A 25,003-nucleotide genomic window follows, 5' to 3' on the forward strand; every position below is an offset into this window, starting at 1 on the left:
ACATTTTTCTAATTCACTGTTTACCGGGGAGCTGTAATATAAAGTTGGTCTTGATTTATTCTACAAAAATGGTGTGAATACGACAGCACCAAATAAATAAACACATTTACATTTCGTACCTTTGTACAATAAAAAAAAATGGAAAAAAAAGTTTTGTGTTGCTTCATCCTGCGAGACGTAACTGTTAACTTTTGTGTTCTTCTTTTATATTCAATTGAGGACTTTATTTGACAGGTTACAGCTTTTCTTGGCGCCATTTTGGGGCAAATATTATGAACATGCTGAAATGCTGAAAAAATGTGAATAAATAATAAATTCCACCAATATTTATGTAATATTCTTTTCATTGTGTAACATGTGCTGAAAATAACAATTTTACTTTTTCTACAAAAAATTACCATTGTGGCTTTACCAAATATACATTTTTTTTTATGATGAACTGCTTAAAGAATAGAAACTTTTTTTGGGGGTGTCAGTGTCTTTTTTATTATTATTATTATTATTATTATTAATAAACTTAATTGCACTTCTTTTGTCGTCCCAGGCATCATTGTCTACCAGACAGCCTGAGGCCACGTTCACACGTTCAGTATTTGGTCAGTATTTGTAGCCAAAATCAGGAGTGAAACAATGAGAGGAAAATTATAATAGAAACTCGTCACCACTTCTGTATTTGTCACCCACTCCTGGTTTTATATACAGTGCTCATTAAGGGGTTAATAAGGGACATTGAAAACAGAAATTCATGTAGTTTAATGCCAGAATCTAATATATAGAAACCAAATAGCGATTCGATGATTGTCAGGGGTCTGGCATCTGTGACCTCCAGCAACCAGCTGTGATCATTGGGAGGAGCCATGGCATTGTTCAGCCATACATTTTTCCTACAGCTACCACTAAAGGCGACATGTAGAATTGCATGCCGGCCATTGAAATAATGGGAGTAATACATAGATGGGTCAGGTCTGTCTGACCTGCAGTTCATAGATGGGTGGTGCCAAAGCATGGGAACAAGGGGCAAAGTTGCAACTAGCATGGCAAAGCAAAGTAGACAACATGTCCTCCACCCAGGGGTTTAACAATCGCAATCCAAGAGGGAGCGAGAACACGATAGGCCTGTGCGGGAGGCCCCTATGTCAGCTGAATGCGCATCTGAGGACTCGCATTCAGCTGAAGCACATTGCGCCATAGAGACCCGCTGACTCCCTGCACTGCAATATATGCCGCCAACCAATCACCTGGCACTGATGTTGGCATGCCTATCATGGTTGGCATGCCTAAGTCAGCTACATGCAGGATAGGGGACATTATTCCAGGAAGGGGTCTATGATTGCATGATACATTGTTACAGGAAGGGGCCAGGATTGGGCACATTATACCAGGAATGGAGACATTATACAAGGAAGGGGCCCAGGATGAGGGACATTATACCAGGAATGGGCCCAGTATGGGGGACATTATTACGGGAAGGGGCTCAAGATGGGGACCATTATACCAGGAAGGGTCCCAGAATGGGGATATTATAACAGGAGGAGGCCCAGGACAAGGGACATTATAATAGGATGGAGGAGATTGTATCAAGAAGGGGTAGAGGACGAGGGACACTATTACAGGACAGGTGTAATTATTACAGAAAAGGGCCCAGGATGGAAGGAAGGGGCCCTGTTGTTGTAGGAGGAATGTAAGGTGGTGTCTGCTGCTCAGCAAATGGTCTGCGAGTGTAAGGAGTGAGAATCGCCAATGTCCGCTGTCCTGGGTATCATGGTTCCAGTTCAGACAGAGGTGCACTATCATGCATCTGAGCCTTTACGGAGTGTAACCATCAAGCCTGTGAACTGTATCCCTGTATCTGGAACTTACCCTGTATTGTGTAACCACCAAGATTTTTGTCTCCCAGGAAGAAAAGTTTGAGATCTGCATTTGCAGCAGGTAAATCATTTGCACTATCTGGTCACTGTCAGAGCCACCAGCATAACCCATACCTAGCTACTCATACATTAGGGCATGAGAATACTGCCTGCTGATTACCAAACTGTGGGAGTGGAGCTTGTTTAACTACAGTATATCACCAAATGAGGACCTAAAATACTCAAAAAGTCCACTAACATGAGCGTGAGACGCTCGCACCCATATTTTTCATTTGCCACGCTTATAACCAAGCTCCAGCCCTGAGAAGCTATCACCAATATTCATCATTTTAAGATTTTAAATAAAACTTAGATTATATCTAGCTAGTCCACTCAAGTCAGTGATATATTAGAATTAATGGACTCTTTGAGTATTTTAGCTCCTTATTTGGTGATATAGTGGTGGTTGTGGATTTGTGCTTATAGGGGCACTACACCCTTACAGGACCAGGTGTAGTAAAGTTCAGTGAGGAAGACCACCACTCAACAATAAACAGTCTTTTACTAAACATCAACTTGGTAGGAACTATGTACAGTAGATACCGTGTGTATAGCTTCACGAATGTTTCCTTTAACACGCGGAGCATCTTCAGCAGCTTCACATACATTCTTCTTGTCCTTGTCAGAATGACTCAATTCTGTCTCACTTCAGTCCTATATTATCACTAGTGTTGAGCCACCCCCGTAGTGTTCGGTTCGGTTCGTCGAACACCGGGATGTTCGAGGAACTGTTCGTCGAACACCTTAGAACACCGTCGAACACCGTTAAAACCAATGGCAGGCAAACAAAAACACATAGAAACACATAGAAAACACCTGCAAAGGTGTCCAAAAGCTGACAAACTGCTCAGAAGACACTGTCTTTAAAAAAGCCGGCCGGCAAATTCAGCAGCGGCATACACCGGTACCCGACAATTTAGACAAGAAGGAATAGAACATCACACATAGATTAGATAGATAGAAACATGTCAGTCACACATATAAGAAGCACAGTGACAGTGTTGGTTACTGCACTTGTCATTTAGTGTAAAGGATTTATTAAAAAAAATATTAGTGTTTTCATGCACCGTCTCTTTAAAAAAGCCGGCCGGCAATTCAGCAGCGGTACCCGACAATTTAGAATAGAAGGAATAGAGAATCACACATAGATTAGATAGATAGAAACATGTCAGTCACATATATAAGAAGTACAGTGACAGTGTTGATTACTGTACTTGCCATTTAGTGTAAAGGATTTATTAAAAAAAATATTAGTGTTTTCATGCACCGTCTCTTTAAAAAAGCCGGCCGGCAATTCAGCAGCGGTACCCTACAATTTAGAACAGAAAGAATAGAGCTTCACACATAGATTAGATAGATAGAAACATGTCAGTCACATATATATGAAGTACAGTGACAGTGTTGCTTACTGTACTTGTCATTTAGTGTAAAAGATTTATTTAAACATATAATAGTGTTTTCATGCACCGTCTCTTTAAAAAAGCCGGCCGGCAATTCAGCATCTGTACCCGACAATTTATAACAGAAAGATAGAGCATCACACATAGATTAGATAGATAGAAACATGTTAGTCACATTTATAATAAGTACAGTGACAGTGTTGGTTACTGTACTTGTCATTTAGTGTTAAAATAAAGGATTTATTAAAATAAAAATTGGCGTGGGATTCCCCATAATTTTAGTCTCTAGCGGAGGTTAAGCAGACGGCTGGGGCAGATGTTTGAAGCCTGGGAAGGGGGTAATACCCATGGAGCTTCCCAGGCTACTAATATCAGCCCCCAGCTGAATACTTAGCCTTTACTAGCTATTAAAATGGGGGACCCCCCCAAAAAAAATGACGTGGGGTCCCCCCTATTTTAATAGCTAGCAAAGGCTAGGCAGACAGCTGGGGGCTGATATTAATAGCCCAGGAAGGGTGCCATAAATATTGGCCCCCTCCCAGGCTAGAAACACCAGCCGTCAGCCGCCCCAGAAATGGCGCATCCATAGGATGCGCCAATTCTGGCACTTAGCCTCGCTCTTCCCACTGCCCTGTAGGGGTGGCAGTGGGGTAATAGGGCTGGGGTTGATGTCAGCTTATAATGCCAGCTGACATCAAGCCCAGGTTAGTAATGGAGAGGCGTCTATAAGACACCCCCATTACTAACCCCATAGTGAAAGTAAAAAAAAACACAAACACCCAGAATAAAGTCCTTTAATTGAAATAAACACACAATTCTTTATTGTTCTAAATTAAACCATACTTACCGTCACGCCCATTCCAGTTGAAGCAAACGATCTCCTGTAATAAAAATAAAATAATAAACCAACATCATCCTTACCTTTCGATGGTTCCCAGGACAGCTCCAGCTCTGCTACATCGAGATGACAGGCTGGACCGCAGCAGAACGCTGCCATCCAGCCTGTCACCCCGCAGACACTGAGAAGCGCAGGCATGCTTGCGCTCCTCAGTGTCTCGCTGTGACGGCATCCAGATGAGCCGAGGTCATGTCCAATGAACTCGGCGCACCTCATGCACGTCACTGACAGCGTGGGAAAATTCTCCTGCACTCAGCGCTTCAGCGTGGGAGAATTCTCACGCTGAAGCGCTGAGTGCAGGAGAATTTTCCCACGCTGTCAGTGACGTGCATGAGGTGAGCTGAGATCATTGGACATGAACTCACCTCATGCACGTCACTGACAGCGTGGGAAAATTCTCACGCTGAAGCGCTGTCAGTGACGTGCATGAGGTGAGTTCATGTCCAATGATCTCAGCTCACCTCATGCACGTCACTTACAGCGTGGGAGAATTCTCACGCTGAAGCGCTGAGTGCAGGAGAATTTTCCCACGCTGTCAGTGAGGTGCATGAGGTGAGCTGAGTTCATTGGACATGAGCTCACCTCATGCACGTCACTGACAGCGTGGGAGAATTCTCCTGCACTCAGCACTTCAGCGTGAGAATTTTCCCACGCTGTCAGTGACGTGCATGAGGTGAGCCGAGTTCATTGGACATGACCTCGGCTCATCTGGATGCCGTCACAGCGAGACACTGAGGAGCGCAAGCAAGCCTGCTCTTCTCAGTGTCTGCGGGATGACAGGCTGGATGGCAGCGTTCTGCTGCGGTCCAGCCAGTCATCTCGATGTAGCAGAGCTGAAGCTGTCATGGGAACCATGGAAAGGTAAGGATGATGTTGGTTTATTATTTTTCTTTTATTGCAGGAGATCGTTGGCTTCAGCTGGAATGGGCGTGATGGTAAGTATGGTTTAATTTAGAACAATAAAGAATTGTGTGTTTATTTCAGTTAAAGGACTTTATTCTGGGTGTTGTGTTTTTTTTAAATACTTTACTAGAAATTCATGGCGGTCATGTCTAATATTGGCGTGACCCCATGAATTTTGGGCTTAGGGCCAGCTGATGATACCAAGCTGGCCCTAACCCCTTTATTACCCAGTGAGCCACCGCACCAGGGCCCTGGATGAGTTGGGTACAGCGCCAGAAGATGGCGCTTCTATGAGCGCGCCATTTTCCGGGGTGGCTGCGGACTGCAATTTGCAGCGGGGGGGGGCGGGACAGAAAGTGCGCTGCAGATTCCAGCCCCCAGCTGCCTAGTTGTACCTGGCTGGACACAAAAATAGGGCGAAGCCCCATGTATTTTTTTTTTTAATTATTTCATGAAATTCATGAAATAATTAAGAAAAAAATGCCTTCTCTATATTGCTGTGTCCGGCCAGGTACAAATAGGCAGCTGGTGGTTGGGGGCAGCCCGTTCCTGCCTGCTGTACCTGGCTGGACACAAATATAGTGCGAAGCCCCAGGGCAATTATTTTTTAATTATTTCAGGAAATTCATGAAATAATTAAAAAAAAATTGACGTGGGGCTTCGCACTATATTTGTGTCCAGCCAGGTACAGCAGGCAGGAACGGGCTGCCCCCAACCACCAGCTGCCTATTTGTACCTGGCCGGACACAACAATATAGGGAAGGCCTTTTTTTCTTAATTATTTCATGAAATAATTTAAAGAAAATTGACGTGGGGCTTCGCCCTGTTTTTGTGTCCAGCCAGGTACAACTAGGCAGCTGGGGGCTGGAATTTGCAGCGCAGGGAGGCCCAAGCTTTCTGGGCCACCCCCGCTGCAAATTGCAGTCCGCAGCCACCCCGGAAAATGGCGCGCTCATAGAAGCGCCATCTTCTGGCGCTGTACCCAACTCATCCAGGGCCCTGATGCAGTGGCTCACTGGGTAATAAAGGGGTTAGGGCCAGCTTGGCATTATCAGCTGGCCCTAAGCCCGAAATTCATGGGGTCACGCCAATATTAGACATGACCACCATGAATTTCTAGTAAAGTATTTAAAAAAAACACAACACCCAGAAAAAAGTCCTTTAATTGAAATAAACACACAATTCTTTATTGTTCTAAATTAAACCATACTTACCGTCACGCCCATTCCAGCTGAAGCCAACGATCTCCTGAAATAAAAGAAAAATAATAAAGCAACATCATCCTTACCTTTCCATGGTTCCCATGACAGCTTCAGCTCTGCTACATCGAGATGACAGGATGGACCGCAGCAGAACGCTGCCATCGAGCCTGTCATCCCGTAGACACTGAGAAGCGCAGGCATGCTTGCGCTCCACAGTGTCTCTCTGTGAGGGCATCCAGATGAGCCGAGTTAATGTCCAATGAACTCGGCTCACCTCATGCACGTCACTGACAGCGTGGGAAAATTCTCCAGCACTCAGCGCTTCAGCGTGGGAGAATTCTCACGCTGAAGCGCTGAGTGCAGGAGAATTTTCCCACGCTGTCAGTGACGTGCATGAGGTGAGCTGAGTTCATTGGACATGAGCTCACCTTTTGCACGTCACTGACAGCGTGGGAGAATTCTCCTGCACTCAGCGCTTCAGCGTGAGAATTTTCCCACGCTGTCAGTGACGTGCATGAGGTGAGCCGAGTTCATTGGACATGAACTCGGCTCATCTGGATGCCGTCACAGAGAGACGCTGAGGAGCGCAAGCATGCCTGCGCTTCTCAGTGTCTGCGGGATGACAGGCTGGATGGCAGCTTTCTGCTGCGGTCCAGCCTGTCATCTCGATGTAGCAGAGCTGAAGCTGTCATGGGAACCATGGAAAGGTAAGGATTATGTTGCTTTATTATTTTTCTTTTATTGCAGGGGATCGTTGGCTTCAGCTGGAATGGGCGTGATTGTAAGTATGGTTTAATTTAGAACAATAAAGAATTGTGTCTTTATTTCAATTAAAGGACTTTATTCTGGGTGTTTGTGTTTTTTTTTAACTTTGACTATGGGGTTAGTAATGGGGGTGTCTTATAGACGCCTCTCCATTACTAACCTGGGCTTGATGTCAGCTGGCATTATAAGCTGACATCAACCCCAGCCCTATTACCCCACTGCCACCGCTACAGGGCAGTGGGAAGAGCGAGGCTAAGTGCCAGAATTGGCGCATCCTATGGATGTGCCATTTCTGGGGCGGCTGACGGCTGGTGTTTCTAGCCTGGGAGGGGGCCAATATTCATGGCACCCTTCCTGGGCTATTAATATCAGCCCCAGCTGTCTGCCTAGCCTTTGCTAGCTATTAAAATAGGGGGGACCCCACGTCAATTTTTTGGGGGGTCCCCCATTTTAATAGCTAGTAAAGGCTAGGCATTCAGCTGGGGGCTGATATTAGTAGCCTGGGAAGCTCCGTGGGTATTACCCCTTCCCAGGCTTCAAACATCTGCCCCAGCCGTCTGCTTAACCTCCGCTAGAGCCTAAAATTATGGGGAACCCCACGCCAATTTTTTTTTTAAATAAATCCTTTATTTTAACACTAAATGACAAGTACAGTAATCAACACTGTCACTGTACTTCATATATATGTGACTGACATGTTTCTATCTATCTAATCTATGTGTGATGCTCTATTCCTTCCATTCTAAATTGTCGGGTACCGCTGCTGAATTGCCGGCCGGCTTTTTTAAAGAGACAGTGCATGAAAACACTATTATTTTTTTTAATAAATCCTTTACACTAAATGGCAAGTACAGTAATCAACACTGTCACTGTACTTCTTATATATGTGACTGACATGTTTCTATCTATCTAATCTATGTGTGATTCTCTATTCCTTCTATTCTAAATTGTCGGGTACCGGTGTATGCCGCTGCTGAAATGCCGGCTTTTCATGTTTCACTGTGAGCACAGTTCCCATCGATTTGGGCAATCGCTGTAATGCCACAACCACCATGGCTGTGGCATTACAGTGAGTGGCAGACAATCCCTGCATGATTGGTGCTCTAAATGCCAGACATGCAGGACACGCTTTTGGTGCATGAACAGTTATCGAACATAACCTCGAACAGCCGAATTTTTTGCAAATCGTTCGGGTTCGTCGAACAACTCGAACACCGCCCAAAACAGCTCGAATTTGAGATTGGCGAACAGTTCTAGTCGAACACCGCTCATCTCTAATCATCACCACTACCCAGCTCAGTATTACAGTCCATTAAGTGAAAGCCCAATTCTCAACCCATGGTTCCCCATCCTCTTCCCTCTTAAGAGAACTATGGCAATATGGTACTTAGCTTCTCTGCTTCTGAAGCCTTGGGACTCCCACCCACTCTCTTCCCCTTACATTCCCTGTTCCGTCTTGGCCCGTTACCTCTCGGAGTTATAAACTCGGGTACATTCTGCTATGTGCCCTGTCCCAAGACCCATCTCCAGTGCATCACTCCATCCTTCGGTCACTTCTCTCTTTCCCTTTCTCTCTTTACTCAGGATCACACTATCTACTGCCTCGGTCTCCGCTCTTGTCAGGGACACCCTCGTCATGTGGCTCTGCTCACTAGTCAGACCATAGGTCAACATTTAATGCACTCTGGGCCCTATCTAATATCTTGACAGGAAGCTGTCTCTGTCCCTTCACTTTAACCCCCCCCCCCAGTCTGGGCTAATCCCAAACATTAAGCCCAACACTCCCTACTGTCGGGCAGAACACAACACTATCACCAATAATGCATGTCACAATACACATTACACATTAGAATACACTACAACAATACATATGACTTCAAGGGGGAACATGGGCAGTATGTCCATCTCCTTACAATACTGTGGCTCTTATTGCTTTATCCACATTCCTCCTTGTTATACATTGATCACCCTGGAAAAACAAGGGTTAAATTGCTGACAAAAACCAGGAAATTGATGTAAAAGAGCAACAACTGATGACAACCACTAATCCCTCCTGCTGAGAGAAGAAGAAAGGACGGTTCATACACACAAGGAGCCGCAGCCCTATAGTACTGTACATCCTACAGATCGGATCCATCTCCTGGGGGTGAGATGATGAGGATTCCTCTCCTGCTTCTCTCTGCATTTTCTTTCCTTCCATGTAAGTTTTTATTAACAAATTCTGTAGAAAATTTTCCTGCTGAAGTCCATTAGTCTGGTGTCTGATGGTGCAGAGAACTTACTAATAAAGCAAAATAATCCTATGCCAGATAATGAAGATTATTCTGGGACTTTAGGACTTCAGTATTGGATTTGGAGTTTATAGGGGGGTCACCGGTCAGGGACCAGGGATCTTTGGTATATATATTGATATTATTGGAGTTTTTGATAATTAACCCCTTTTTTTCCTCAGTCTGCAGTGCGGTGAAAGTGGAGCAGTATGAGACTTTACAGATTGTGAAATCTGAGGATAAACTGGAGCTGAGATGCAAACAGGATCAGAATGATTATTTAAGCATGTATTGGTACCAGCAGAAACCGGGGCAAGGACTGAAGCTCATGGTGTATTCAACAGGAGCAAACTCGGAGGACATAGAGAACGACTATAAGCAGAGGTGGTCCCTAAAGAGGCCCACGGTCCACGAGTCCAACCTGACACTAAAAGCCTCAGCCAAAGTCTCCGCCATAGAAGATGGAGCCGTGTACTTCTGTGCTGCCAGTATGCACAGCCGGAGAGAGCTGAGCCCAGCGTGGTAATAACCTGGGTGTCATCCCCTCTTGCTCCTGCAGGGGGCGGCGATCTGCTTAGTAAAGAATAAAAAGAAAAATAAATACATACAAATAATAGCAGAGACACTATGTATCTAATTCACAGCTCATAACTAGATGTTGACAGATTTATGGTGAACGGAGTGAACTGTCAATGATAAAAAAAATGAGCAAAACAGCTCCATATTTGCTCAAATTTGGGTGATTTGTGTCAATAAATAAATTGCCTTTAAAGTTATTTTTTATGACCTAAGATCTCTCCAGATCCTAAAGCGTAATAAACAGAGGAGTTAAAAAATAAAAAAAGTATTACACACACCTCGCCCCTCACCTGTACCGACACCGCAGCTCCATGACCAGTTCTCCTTTGGTTCATTTCCTCCCTCTGGCTTCAGTCTTCTTCACTCTTCGGTGCCTCGAGAGCTCACTAGTCCTCATGTGAAGTCATGACGTGCTTTGCTCCATGATGTCATAACATCACTCGAGGTCTAGTCAGTGCCGGAGGCATCAAAGAGGGAAGATGGAAGAGAAGACCAGAGCCAGAGGAAAGAAGGGAGGAAGTGATCCGGTGGAAGAGCTGCGAGGAAGTAAGCCGGCGGAGGGGCTGTGAGGAAGTGAGCCGGCGGAGGAGCTGTGAAGAAGTGAGCCGGCGGAGGAGTTGCGAGGAAGGGAGCCAATGTAGGAGCTGCGAGGAAGGGAGCCTGTGGAGGAGCTGTGAGGAAGGGAGCCGGTAGAGGAGCTGTGAGGAAAGGAGCCAATGAAGGAGCTGCGAGGAAGGGAGCCAGCGGAGGAGCTGCGAGGAAGGGAGATGGCGGAGAAGCTGCGAGGAAGGGAGCCGGGGGAGGAGCTGTGAGGAAGGGAGCCAGCGGAGGAGCTGCGAGGAAGGGAGCCGGTGGAGGAGCTGGGAGGAAGGGAGCCAGCGTAGGAGCTGTGAGGAAGGGATATGGGGGAGAAGCTGCGAGGAAGGGAGCCAATGTAGGAGCTGCGAGGAAGGGAGCCAGCGGAGGAGCTGCGAGGAAGGGAGCCGGTGGAGGAGCTGCGTGGAAGGGAGCCGGCGGAGGAGCTGTGAGGAATGGAGACAGCAAAGAAGCTGCTAGAAAGTGAGCCGGCAGAGGAGCTGCAAGAAAAGGAGCCGGTGGAGGAGCTGTGAGGAAGTAAGCCGGTGGAGGAGCTGTGAGGAAGGGAGATGGCAGAGAAGCTGCGAGGAAGTAAGCCGGCGGAGGGGCTGTGAGGAAGTGAGCCGGTGGAGGAGCTGTGAAGAAGGGAGCCAGCGCAGGAGTCGCGAGGAAGGGAGCCAATGTAGGAGCTGCAAGGAAGGGAGCCAGCGGAGGAGCTCCGAGGAAGGGAGCCAGAGAAGGAGCTGCGAGGAAGGGAGCAGGATGGAAAAGCTGGAAGGAAGGGAGCCAGCGGAGTAGTTGCGAGGAAGGGAGATGCCGGAGAAGCTGCTGGGAAAGGAGCCGGTGGAAGACCTGCGAGGAAAGGAGCAGGTGGAGGAGCTGCAAGGAAGGAAGCTGGCGGAGGAGTTGCGAGGAAGGGAGCATGATGGAGAAGCTGCAAGGAAGGGATCTGGCGGAGGAGTTGCGAGGAATGGAGATGGTGGAGGAGCTGCGTGGAAGGGAGACGCCGGAGAAGCTGCTAGGAAGGGAGCCGGTGGAGCAGCTGCGAAGAAAAGAGCAGGTGGAGGAGCTGCAAGGAAGGGAGCTGGCGGAGGAGTTGCGAGGAAGGGAGATGCCGAAGAAACTGCTAGGAAGGGAGCTGGTGGAGGAGTTGCGAGGAAGGGAGCTGGTGGAGGAGTTGCAAGGCAGGGAGATGCCAGAGGAGTTGCGAGGAAATGAGCCTACAAAGGAGCTGTGAGGAAGTGAGCCAGCGGAGGAGCTGCAAGAAAGAGAATCGGTGGAGGAGCTGCAAGAAAGAGAATCGGTGGAGGAGCTGCGAGAAAGAGAGCCGGTGGAGAAGCTGCGAGAACGTAAACCGGCAGAGGCGGAGAAGCTGTGAGGAAGTGAGCTGGCTGAGGAGATGCAGCGTCTGAACAGGTGATGGGAGAGGTCAATACAAGGTTTCTTTTTATTCTTTGTCTCTTCTCCACCCCTAAAAAGATTATTGCAAAGGAGCCGCCATTTTACTGGATTTGAGCAAATTTAATTACAAAATATTTGAGTTCTGGAAAATCAATTTCTTTTAATGGAATTAGAAGCAAATTTGATTCTCCTCGAATTGATTGGCTCATCTCTAGTGAAGGATTTTAAAAAACAATCTATTGAAGGCTTGTAGAATAATGTCGCCCCATACGTGAGCTTTACTTTTCTGCTTCTCTCGACACTTTTCAGTTACAATTTCTGGCACAAGTTCAGCCAAAAAAACTGTCACATTTTATTTTAGTGGATTTCAAGTGAAATGTCGATCTCGTCGGGATCATATTTGTGCCCCTAGTTTCATTTCCCTCTTTTATTAAAAGAACAGAAAAAGTGAAGTTGATGGATTTGTCAAACTATGAAAACCAACAGAATCCGACTGACCACGTTGACTGTGATGGGGTCCGAGGAGCTGCCGTCATATGTCCTTCACTTTAATAGAAACATTATTGCCTCAGGATGCGCTATTTTTTTTAAGGCTTTTTTTCCCGTTTTTGGCTAATAAAGCATCGAACACTGATGTGAACGAAGCCTCAGAAAACTGTAGAAGAAATAATCGGGTTCTTATATTTTTGTGCATCAGACGTCTTTTCTTTGAAAGGACCAGGAGAGACATCACCGTAGAGAACTGAGGTGGAGACTGACAGACTGACAGTAAGAGGAGGGGCAGGATGATCGATGTCTGGGAATCGCCGCTCACAGCCTCAAATTCCAGTACATGTAAAAATCATGACAAAGGAACACAAGGGGTTAAACAGAACAGGAAACGTAAATTTACAATAATAGGAAGTGGCGACCACCAATCAGAGTAAAGAGTCAGACGCCAAAATCCTCAGCCCCTATCGTGTGAGTGCGAATTCGGAAACTCTCCTTATAGAAATACATAAATTATACAGAGAAGATCAATCATCTGGAGATGATGAGGATCCTACTCCTGCTTCTTTCTTCATTTACCCTTCTTCCAAGTAAGTCATCAATAAACAGAGGTGTGGATGGATTGTCAGCTCCTGGGGTCAGGGAGATATAACGTCTGTGGATTGTCAGCTCCTGGTGTCAGGGGGATATCACTGCTGTGGATGGATTGTCAGCTCCTGGGGTCAGGGAGATATTTCTGCTGTGGATGGATTGTCAGCTCCTGGGGTCAGGGAGATATTTCTGCTGTGGATGGATTGTCAGCTCCTGGTGTCAGGTTAGATATAACTGCGGTGGATGGATTGTCAGCTCCTGGGGTCAGGGAGATATAACGTCTGTGGATTGTCAGCTCCTGGTGTCAGGGGGATATCACTGCTGTGGATGGATTGTCAGCTCCTGGGGTCAGGGAGATATTTCTGCTGTGGATGGATTGTCAGCTCCTGGGGTCAGGGAGATATTACTTCTGTGGATGGATTGTCAGCTCTTGGTGTCAGGGAGATATAACTGCTATGGATTGTCAGCTCCTGGGTATTACTGCTGTGGGTGAATTGTCAGCTCCTGGGGTCAGGGTGATATCACTGCGGTGGATGGATTGTCAGCTCCTGGGGTCAGGGAGATATAACTTCTGTGGATTGTCAGCTCCTGGGGTCAGGGAGATATAACTTCTGTGGATTGCCAGCTCCTGGGATCAGGGAGATATATCTTCTGTGGATTGTCAGCTCCTGGTATCAGTTTCGGCTGCTCCCCAGTCTATCCTCCTTTCCTTCTGTCCCCGTCAGGCTGCGGCGCGGTTCTCGTGGATCAGGAGCAGAAGCTTCTGATAGTGAAGACTAAGGAGAAAGTGGAGCTGAGATGTAGACAGGATGAGAGCACCTACTACAACATGTTCTGGTACCAGCAGAAGCCGGAGCAAGGACTGAAGCTCATGGTGCATTCCATAAACGTGAACTCTGAGGACATGGAGAACGACTATAAGAGGTGGTCCCTACACAGGCCCTCGGTCTACAATTCCACCCTGACCCTAAACGTCTCCGCCATAGAGGACGGTGCCGTGTACTTCTGTGCTGCCAGTATACACAGCCGGAGAGAGCTAAGCCCAGGGTGGAAATAACTTGGGTGTAATCCCCTCCTGCTCCTGCAGGAGGCGCTCCTCTGATTCCTCATTTATGTCTGTGTACAGCTGAGTGCACATCTGTAAGAGGGAATGCTGCTGAATTCTGTAATGGGAGGAGGTGGAGGAGAGGAGCAGCATGAATCAGGCACCGGCTGGATAATTTCAGCCGTGTATGTTTTACTCTTTTAAAGAAGACAAGCTGTGAAGAGCCGGCCAGGGACTGTGCCGATCAGGTGACCAGTCCAAGGCAGGTTCCCGGTGGCTGCTACCTGCACCACTGTGTGTATGGAGACCTGTCAGCGTAGGGGCTTGGGATGGAGAGAAGCCGCGGGGAACCTGCCTCGACTAGTCATTCTGAGACGCATAGTCCTCGACTTTTATTAAAATGTTCAAATTTTTGCAATTTTTTATTTTGCTATTTTTCTCCTTCCTAGTTTTTTTTAACTGGTGTAAGGGTGTAAATTCATGGTGCAGATATCAAGCTGCTTGGGCTGGTTTCACACATCATGTTTTTTCTCATAGGTCCATGTTTTTTTCCAGGGTACTGAATGCATGTTTGGTCTTCGAGTCAGCTTTTACAATCCTTGTTCCATCTGTTTTTCTCAGATGAATAAAAAAAATCGTATTCCTTCACATGAAAAAGTAAAATACGGACCTCACATTAATATGACGTGCCCCCTGGGCCGTGTGTGCGTGGGGGTACCCGGAACCGGACCTTTTGTGGATGCTGGGGGTTGTAGTCCTTGCGTGGTGGGTACCCGGTTCCGTGACTCAGGGTGGTCAACTCAAATGGCCAGTCTATATGTTGAGTGTCCGACTACGCCACCCGTGGATTGCGGTCAGAGTGAACCGCCGCTGCAGGGCAGACCGCCGAGGCTGGTGTTGTGGGTGCAGCAGAGGGTAGTATAACTCCCCACGGGAGGAGTATAGCCTCAGGGCAGTAAATAGGGATGTTGGGGGTGATGGTGCGCGGGAGCAGCAGTAACCACACGGAGTCTGTCATGCAATTCAGGGTCTTTACTGTTGGTGGTATTAAGGGACCCATCCGGAATACAGGTTAACAATGGAGGCCTGGTCAGTCTGAGAGCAACTGGGAAATCCCGCTGGTCAGGGGGACTTTGTAGGCCTACTGTGCTGACTTCACTCTTTCTTGGCTATCCCGCTGTAGTGTAGTGGTAGCCCACGTCTCTGAGTGTACCGTGTTGTTCTCACCCATATGACTGGCGACTCGGGCCTTCCGTACTTCTCACCCCTCCAGGGCAGTAGTGGTCCCTCTCGTGTAGCTGAGCCTCCGGGCTTCCTTGGGCCAGAGATCTTGAAGTCCCCTGTGTGGTGGTTTTCTGCTGCTGGGCTTATAACCCTCACAGCCTCGGACTCCAGTGTCCGGCTTTGTAGGTCTCTAGCCAGGACGAGCTCTTCTAGCTCCCCTCCTGGCCTTGTGTTCTTCTTCTGCCTACAGGGACTCCTCAGCCTGCTGCTGTCCTGTCCCTATCTCTGGAACTATCTCCAGGCTAAACTGTTCTCTCTCTGTTCTCTGACTGTTTTCCCTAACCCCGCCCCAGATTCAGTTTATAAAGGGCAGATTTCTCCCCTCCCTGGACTGAGGCAGGAGGTGCTGCATGCTAATTGTCCCCAACCAGGGAACCTCCCACCTGCTCTCAGACATGACATTGCTGCCACTGTGGCAACCAGACCTCGGGGTGCCACAAATACATAATACATAATGTATTAAGCCATAATACATTCAACAATATGTAGAAAGGCCCTTCTGCCTCCAATGGCCAATCACAATGAAAGAACTGGACACTCCGAACATGGAATATCTTACTAAAGACATGGAGTTTATAAAAGTTTATCAATCTTTATTAAATCGTAAGAAAAATAGGCAACTACATACAGTGATGGCCAAAAGTATTGGCACCCCTGCAATTCTGTCAGATAATACTCAGTTTCTTCCTGAAAATGATTGCAATCACAATTTCTTTGGTATTATTCTCTTCATTTAATTTGTCTTCAATGAAACATCACAAAAAGAATTGTCCTAAAGCCAAATTGGATATAATTCCACACCAAACCTAAAAAAAGGGGTGGACAAAAGTATTGGCACTGTTTGAAAAATCATGTGATGCTTCTCTAATTCATGTAATTAACAGCACCTGTAACTTACCTGTGGCACCTAACAGGTGTTGGCAATAACTAAATCACACTTGCAGCCAGTTAACATGGATTAAAGTTGACTCAACCTCTGTCCAGTGTCCTTGTGTGTACCACATTGAGCATGGAGAAAAGAAAGAAGACCAAAGAACTGTCTGAGGACTTGAGAAACCAAATTGTGAGGAAGCATGAGCAATCTCAAGGCTACAAGTCCATCTCCAAAGACCTGAATGTTCCTGTGTCTTCAGTGCGCAGTGTCATCAAGAAGTTTGAAGCCCATGGCACTGTGGCTAACCTCCCTAGATGTGGACGGAAAAGAAAGATTGACGAGAGATTTCAACGCAAGATTGTGCGGATGGTGGATAAAGAACCTCGACTAACATCCAAACAAGTACAAGCTGCCCTGCAGTCCGAGGGTACAACAGTGTCAACCCGTACTATCCGTCGGCATCTGAATGAAAAGGGACTGTATGGTAGGATGCCCAGGAAGACCCCACTTCTTACTCCGAGACATAAAAAAGCCAGGCTGGAGTTTGCCAAAACTTACCTGAGAAAGCCTAAAATGTTTTGGAAGAATGTTCTCTGGTCAGATGAGACAAAAGCATCAACATAGAGTGTACAGGAAAAAAAAAGAGGCATTCAAAGAAAAGAACACGGTCCCTACAGTCAAACATGGCGGAGGTTCCCTGATGTTTTGCGGTTGCTTTGCTGCCTCTGGCACTGGACTGCTTGACCGTGTGCATGGCATTATGAAGTCTGAAGACTACCAACTAATTTTGCAGCATAATGTAGGACCCAGTGTGAGAAAGCTGGGTCTCCCTCAGAGGTCATGGGTCTTCCAGCAGGACAATGACCCAAAACACACTTCCAAAAGCACTATAAAATGGTTTGAGAGAAAAGACTGGAGACCTTTAAGGTGGCCAGCAATGAGTCCAGACCTGAATCCCATAGAACACCTGTGGAGAGATCTCAAAATGGCAGTTTGGAGAAGGCACCCTTCAAATATCAGGGACCTGGAGCAGCTTGCCGAAAAAGAATGGTCTGCAATTCCAGCAGAGCATTGTAAGAAACTCATTGATGGTTACCGGAAGCGGTTGTTCGCAGTTATTTTGGCTCAAGGTTGTGCAACCAAGTATTAGGCTGAGGGTGCCAATACTTTTGTCTGGCCCATTTTTGGAGTTTTGTGTGAAATGATCAATGATTTAATTTTTGCTTCATTCTCTTTTGTGTTTTTTCCTTGCAAGCAAATTAAATGAAGATAATAAGACCAAAGAATTTGTGATTGCAATCATTTTCAGGAAGAAACGGAGTATTATCTGACAGAATTGCAGGGGTGCCAATACTTTTGGCCACCACTGTTTGTAATACATATATAGGGACTAGATAAAGAGGTATTAACGGTATGAGGTCCACACACATATATAAGAGCAGGGAGAATATAACACCTGGAAATATAATAAAAGTAATAAAGTGCTGGTGCTTCAATAATATTGGCATATAGTGATTGAGAATCTTCTAACCTCCTTTATATGTCGCTTTTAAATTTGAATTGTTTTGCAGATTTTTCAATCACATATTTATTGTGGATTTTCTCCCTTAGAATAAAATCCCTTACAATGCCCTTGTCCACAGTAGTATGTTGGTGAGACCACGTGTGATCTTAAAACACATCTCAACCAACATAGATACGATATTCGTAAAAAAAAAAAAAAAAAAAAGGACCTACCTGTACCTAAGCACTTTTGCGAAAAAGGTCATTCGGAAAAGGAATTGAGATTCTGTATTATTGATCGTGTGCTCATGCATAGGAGCGGTGGTAACCGCACTGAGACTATTAAAAAGTTAGTACTCTCGAGCCTGGAGGGCTTAATATTGACTTTAAATTACATACAATAGCGTCTGAAACAAAAGGATACTGGAAGCCTGTGCTAGCATTTCTTCTGCGGTGTTGCTATCAGTGTGTGAAGAGTGGGAGAAGAGGGTTGCATTGACAATCCAACACAATGGGCAGCACTTTGAACACATTTTATAAGTGGTCATAAACTTGTAAAAAACTAATGAAAGAATAAAGTTACAGTAAAACCAAGCACACCATTGTTTTTCTTATGAAATTCTCAATAAGTTTGATGTGTCACATGACCCTCTTCCCATTGAAAAAAATAAAGTTGGATCCAAAATGGCCGACTTAAAAAATGGCCGCCATGGTCACCACCCATCTGGAAAAGTTTCTCCCCTCCCATATACTAATATGCCACAAACAGGAAGTTGATATCACCAACCATTCCCATTTAATTTAGGTGTATCCATATAAATGGCCCACCCTGTAGATACAGTATCAGGTATTACAAATGTGATGGGTTAATAAATGACCTTCTTGTCCGGTGCTGTCTGAGCCGGAATTTATCTGACTGCAGACCCCCACAATAACTGATAGAGAAGCAGAAGTGAAAACTGTCCCATACATTGCCCTCACTCACCCCCACATTGAGTTTTATTTAGCAAAAATTCACGTTTAATCCATTTTTACAAAACATTTCTATCAATCTTTGTAAATTAGTGGACTTTTATATTGTTTTTCTTTCTTTTTACCACATTTTACCAGCTAATTAATTGTATATTTTAACAGACTTTACTTTTGATGACACCGTGATACCAAAGATGTTTTTTTTTCTTTTTAATAGGGAAAAGAGGTGGTGATCTGAATTTTTATACTCTTTTCTTATTTTCATCATTAAAATTTCTTTAAAAAAATTATTTTATCCTCTTGTTGGACCATTTACAAGATTATTTCTAAGAACGCTTGTGTCACGAAAATCTTGCTGTCTAAGCAGACTTCTAGTCACTCGACAAATGAGCAAAACGCACTTTCATTCTGTGCTGCACAAAGATCAACGTTCTCGGCAGCACATCGTTCTGTGTAAACAGGACTTGTGCTGCCGAGAAAAACAGCAACCTGTTAGGCATTTGCTGGATTTGAAATGGGTTCAGAGACATCAGGGGATTCTGTAGTCTCCCATTCTGGTCCAGCTGGGGCTGATGCTGCTCAGCATTTTCATCAGTCCCAAAGCCTAGCTGGTGCACAAGATGGACGAGTTGTTTCCCAGGTCTTTATCCCTAGCAACATGAAGCGTAGGTTGTGGAGGGAAACAGGGCTGCTACAGCCTAAGTCCAGGATTCTCTGCACTGAGCATGCCCGTGACATGGCGGACCGTGATAGGTGGTTTGGGAGTCAGCTGCTCCGATGATCTGGCACCGCCTGATTGGTCGCGGGTGACGTCACCAATGGTGCGACGGTGGGCAGGGCTTAATCATTAAAAAGCCCGCCCACAAACATGGCGGTGCTCTCTGATCATTAAGCATTGATGCTGTTGTGTGGATGCTCGGGCGTTTGAGCTCCACGTGTGCTATAGTTGAAATATGCAGGTTTAGTGGAAATAGGCAGGTAGTTTGGTCTGGCAGTCTGGCTCTTACAAGCGGGTCGCCATACACCCCGAGCAGTCTGCAGACGCCGTATTCCCGGTACCGCCTGTCAGCCACGTGGAGCGGTTCTCCTCAGTCCGGTAGCACGCTGGCTGAGAACACGTATACCCGGCGTGTATCACACACGCATCCTAGTGTCTACAGCGTAGTCCCTGTGTAGTTAACAGGGCTACAGATACTTCCCTGGTCGTACATCTCCCATGCAGTTAACGGAGATTGAGCGAACCGCTATACCCGTTACCGTGTGCAGCAACACGGAAGGGCTTATCATTTAAGTTGGTTGTTTTCCTTCACACCCGGAAGCTGTTCGGCAGCAGTCCACCAGGCTGCATCGCGGGCCCCAGGGTCGGTTGCGTTCCATTATAATAAAGTTGTCTGCAACCATCCCCTTAACACAACCTATGTGCACCGAACAATCTATATTACATATCATTCAGTGCTCATCTCTAGAGCAGTCTGGCTGTGAAAACAGGCTATTAAACAAGTAGCTGATTGACGGTTGTTTAGTACATATATATGTACAGTACAGACCAAAAGTTTGGACACACCTTCTCATTTAAAAATTTTTCTGTACTTTCATGACTTTGAAAAGAGTACATTCACACTGAAGGCATCAAAACTATGAATTAACACATGTGGAATTATATACTTAACAAAAAAGTGTGAAACAACTGAAAATATGTCTTATATTCTAGGTTCTTCAAAGTAGCCACCTTTTGCTTTGATGACTGCTTTGCACACTCTTGGCATTCTCTTGATGAGCTTCAAGAGGTAGTCACCGGAAATGGTCTTCCAACAATCTTGAAGGAGTTCCCAGAGATGCTTAGCACTTGTTGGCCCTTTTGCCTTCACTCTGCGGTCCAGCTCACCCCAAACCATCTCGATTGGATTCAGGTCTGGTGACTGTGGAGGCAAGGTCATCTGGCATAGCACCCCATCACTCTCGCTCTTGGGCAAATAGCCCTTACACAGCCTGGAGGTGTGTTTGGGGTCATTGTCCTGTTGAAAAATAAATGATGGTCCAACTAAACGCAAACCGGATGGAATAGCATGCCGCTGCAAGATGCTGTGGTAGCCATGCTGGTTCAGTATGCCTTCAATTTTGAATAAATCCCCAACAGTGTCACCAGCAAAGCACCCCCACACCATCACACCTCCTCCTCCATGCTTCACGGTGGGAACCAGGCATGTAGAGTCCATCCGTTCACCTTTTCTGCGTCCCACAAAGACACGATGGTTGGAACCAAAGATCTCATATTTGGACTCATCAGACCAAAGCACAGATTTCCACTGGTCTAATGTCCATTCCTTGTGTTCTTTAGCCCAAACAAGTATCTTCTGCTTGTTGCCTGTCCTTAGCAGTGGTTTCCTAGCAGCTATTTTACCATGAAGGCCTGCTGCACAAAGTCTCCTCTTAACAGGTGTTGTAGAGATGTGTCTGCTGCTAGAACTCTGTGTGGCATTGACCTGGTCTCTAATCTGAGCTGCTGTTAACCTGCGATTTCTGAGGCTGGTGACTCGGATAAACTTATCCTCAGAAGCAGAGGTGACTCTTGGTCTTCCTTTCCTGGGGCGGTCCTCATGTGAGCCAGTTTCTTTGTAGCGATTGATGATTTTTGCAACTGCACTTGGGGACACTTTCAAAGTTTTCCCAATTTTTCGGACTGACTGACCTTCATTACTTAAAGTAATGATGGCCACTCATTTTCTTTACTTAGCTGTTTTTTTCTTGCCATAATACAAATTCTAACAGTCTATTCAGTAGGACTATCAGCTGTGTATCCACCTGACTTCTGCACAACACAACTGATGGTCCCAACCCCATTTATAAGGCAAGAAATCCCACTTATTAAACCTGACAGGGCTCACCTGTGAAGTGAAAACCATTTCCGGTGACTACCTCTTGAAGCTCATCAAGAGAATGCCAAGAGTGTGCAAAGCAGTCATCAAAGCAAAAGGTGCCTACTTTGAAGAACCTAGAATATAAGACATATTTTCAGTTGTTTCACACTTTTTTGTTAAGTATATAATTCCACATGTGTTAATTCATAGTTTTGATGCCTTCAGTGTGAATGTACAATTTTCAAAGTCATGAAAATACAGAAAAATCTTTAAATGAGAAGGTGTGTCCAAACTTTTGGTCTGTACTGTATATGTATGGAACGAGGTGGAGGTGGAGGGAATATATTGGACTCTACCAGACAGGACTTTATCAGGGACCTTGTGTTACATTCTATATCTGAACTGTAAATAATTTTCAACATAAAGTGAGAACTAGACCATCGGGTCACACATTGCACATGTAGTAAACTCAGTAAAATTTTGTTCTTCCTTTTCTATTCAATTCTTAACCCCTTCCTGCTTCAAACTATTTTTGCGTGGTCGTCTTTTCTTTACCTTGGTCCAAGAGTTATAACTTTTTTATTTTTCAGCCCATGTAGCTGTATGTTTTTGGGATTTATTTGTAGTTGTATTTTGGAATTACGCTGTTCATTCTACCATACAATGTGGTGTAAAAAGAGAAAAAGAATTCCAAGTGCATTTAATTCAACCACAGTTTTTGAGGGTTTGTTTTTATAGTTTACATTGTGCAGTAAAAATTATCTAGAAACATGAGTTTTCAGGTCAGTACAATTACAGAAATACCAGACCTATAGTTTTTTTTAAATTATTTTATGTAGCGAAAAAAAATGCTAAATTTATTTTAAAAATGTGATTGTTTTGTATTGCCATTTTCACTGACCTGTAACTTTTTTTATACCATTTTAATCACTTATTAGTGCACTTTGGAGGTTGTGTGACTACCAAAAGATGGCAATTCTGCCATTTACAAAAAAAATTTCTGTAGGTGAGTTTACCATCAGGGCTAAATAATAATTTTATATATCAATAGATTGGACTTTTCTGAACATACCAAATATGTTTTATATTTTTTAACGTTTCTTTATTTTTAGCTGGGGAAAGGATGGTGAGTCAAATTTTTGTGTTTTTTTTAATTTTTGTAATATTTTTAAAAACTTTTTTTTTTTTACTTTATACTTTATCAGCAGCATCTAAATGGTAAAAACAGCAGCAATCAGAGCTAACTCCAATCGCTGCTGTTACTGGTAGATATGGAAACCTAAGACTGCTCCATTGTAGGGCAGATATTGGGAAGGATTTAATAGTAATTTTCTATTAATATATATACAGTACGGACCAAAAGTTTGGACACACCTTCTCATTTAAAGATTTTTCTGTATTTTCATGACTTTGAAAATTGTACATTCACACTGAAGGCATCAAAACTATGAATTAACACATGTGGAATTATATACTTAACAAAAAAGTGTGAAACAACTGAAAATATGTCTTATATTCTAGGTTCTTCAAAGTAGCCACCTTTTGCTTTGATGACTGCTTTGCACACTCTTGGCATTCTCTTGAAGAGCTTCAAGAGGTAGTCACCGGAAATGGTTTTCACTTCACAGGTGAGCCCTGTCAGGGTTAATAAGTGGGATTTCTTGCCTTATAAATGGGGTTGGGACCATCAGTTGTGTTGTGCAGAAGTCTGGTGGATACACAGCTGATAGTCCTACTGAATAGACTGTTAGAATTTGTATTATGGCAAGAAAAAAGCAGCTAAGTAAAGAAAAATGAGTGGCCATCATTACTTTAAGAAATGAAGGTCAGTCAGTCCGAAAAATTGGGAAAACTTTGAAAGTGTCCCCAAGTGCAGTTGCAAAAATCATCAATCGCTACAAAGAAACTGGCTCACATGAGGACCGCCCCAGGAAAGGAATATCAAGAGTCACCTCTGCTTCTGAAGATAAGTTTATCCAAGTCATCAGCCTCAGAAATCACAGGTTAACAGCAGCTCAGATTAGAGACCAGGTCAATGCCACACAGAGTTCTAGCAGCAGACACATCTCTACAACAACTGTTACATAAGCAAGGGCTCGTCCAGGATTTGAACCCAGGGCCTCTCGCACCCAAAGCAAGAATCATACCCCTAGACCAACGAGCCAGCGAGGAGAGGAGACTTTGTGCAGCAGGCCTTCATGGTAAAATAGCTGCTAGGAAACCACTGCTAAGGACAGGCAACAAGCAGAAGAGACTTATTTGGGCTAAAGAACGGACATTAGACCAGTGGAAATCTGTGCTTTGGTCTGATGAGTCCGTATTTGAGATCTTTGGTTCCAACCACTGTGTCTTTGTGCAACGCAGAAAAGGTGAACGGATGGACTCTACATGCCTAGTTCCCACTGTGAACCATGGAGGAGGAGGTGTGATGGTGTGGGGGTGCTTTGCTGGTGACACTGTTGGGGATTTATTCAAACTTGAAGGCACACTGAACTAGCATGGCTATCACAGTATCTTGCCGCGGCATGCTATTCCATCCGGTTTGCATTTAGTTTGACCATCATTTATTTTTCAACAGGACAATGACCCCAAACACACCTCCAGGCTGTGTAAGGGCTGTTTGACCAAGAAGGAGAGTGATAGGGTGCTACGCCAGATGACCTTGCCTCCACAGTCACCAGACCTGAACCCAATCGAGATAGTTTAGGGTGAGCTGGACCGCAGAGTGAAGGCAAAAGGGCCAACAAGTGCTAAGCATCTCTGGGAACTCCTTCAAGATGGTTGGAAGACCATTTCCGGTGACTACCTCTTGAAGCTCATCAAGAGAATGCCAAGAGTGTGCAAAGCAGTCATCAAAGCAAAAGGTGGCTACTTTGAAGAACCTAGAATATAAGACATATTTTCAGTTGTTTCACACTTTTTTGTTAAGTATATAATTCCACATGTGTTAATTCATAATTTTGATGCCTTCAGTGTGAATGTACAATTGTCAAAGTCATGAAAATACAGAAAAATCTTTAAATGAGAAGGTGTGTCCAAACTTTTGGTCTGTACTGTATATCCATACGACTAAACATCAGTATTGACTTTTTTCATGTTTTAGCTATTTTATTTCTTTTTATATACCATAATATTTTATAATTGTATGATCTGTGTCAAAACATCATTTTATTTTTCAAATAACACAGGATGTATAATTAATTAATTACTAGAAAAAGAAAGTCTTTTGAAATTCGAGCTTGAACAGGATGCAGGCTGCCTACAGAAATTGCAGATCTTCATGGTCTTTATAGATGGTCACTAGAAATGATCAAATCTTTTGTAATTCAAATTTACCAGATTCTACGACTTTTGTCCAAAAATTTGATTAGTCACGAATTGCAATACTGCAAATCCTCTAATTGTCTTGAAAAGACTCTGAGGTCTTCTAGAATTGTGTCCAATCCCTTCCAAGCGCTTTGATGTAAGCAGAGCCTTAGTAATGTC

General features: G+C 44.8%; 1 non-coding gene and 2 gene segments (V, D, J or C); 2 read left to right on the forward strand and 1 right to left on the reverse strand.

The window, feature by feature from the left end:
• The first annotated feature begins 9,136 nt into the window (after nt 1-9,136).
• On the forward strand, nt 9,137-9,871 carry LOC141271576 (T cell receptor beta variable 6-1-like). The segment is given in 2 exon segments: nt 9,137-9,275; nt 9,528-9,871. Coding segments are annotated over 2 exon segments (393 nt in total).
• Nucleotides 9,872-12,629: 2,758 nt separating this feature from the next.
• Nucleotides 12,630-15,156, forward strand: LOC141273227 (T cell receptor beta variable 9-like). The segment is given in 2 exon segments: nt 12,630-12,980; nt 13,707-15,156. Coding segments are annotated over 2 exon segments (381 nt in total).
• Nucleotides 15,157-23,609: 8,453 nt separating this feature from the next.
• On the reverse strand, nt 23,610-23,681 carry TRNAP-UGG (transfer RNA proline (anticodon UGG)). Its single transcript has one exon. It is a non-coding gene; the product is annotated as a tRNA-Pro (tRNA).
• Nucleotides 23,682-25,003: the final 1,322 nt, after the last annotated feature.

Source organism: Phyllobates terribilis, unplaced genomic scaffold (assembly GCF_046119375.1).
Source record: "Phyllobates terribilis strain yellow unplaced genomic scaffold, ASM4611937v1 Scaffold_5__5_contigs__length_657084704, whole genome shotgun sequence".
NCBI classification, from domain to species: Eukaryota; Metazoa; Chordata; class Amphibia; order Anura; family Dendrobatidae; genus Phyllobates; species Phyllobates terribilis.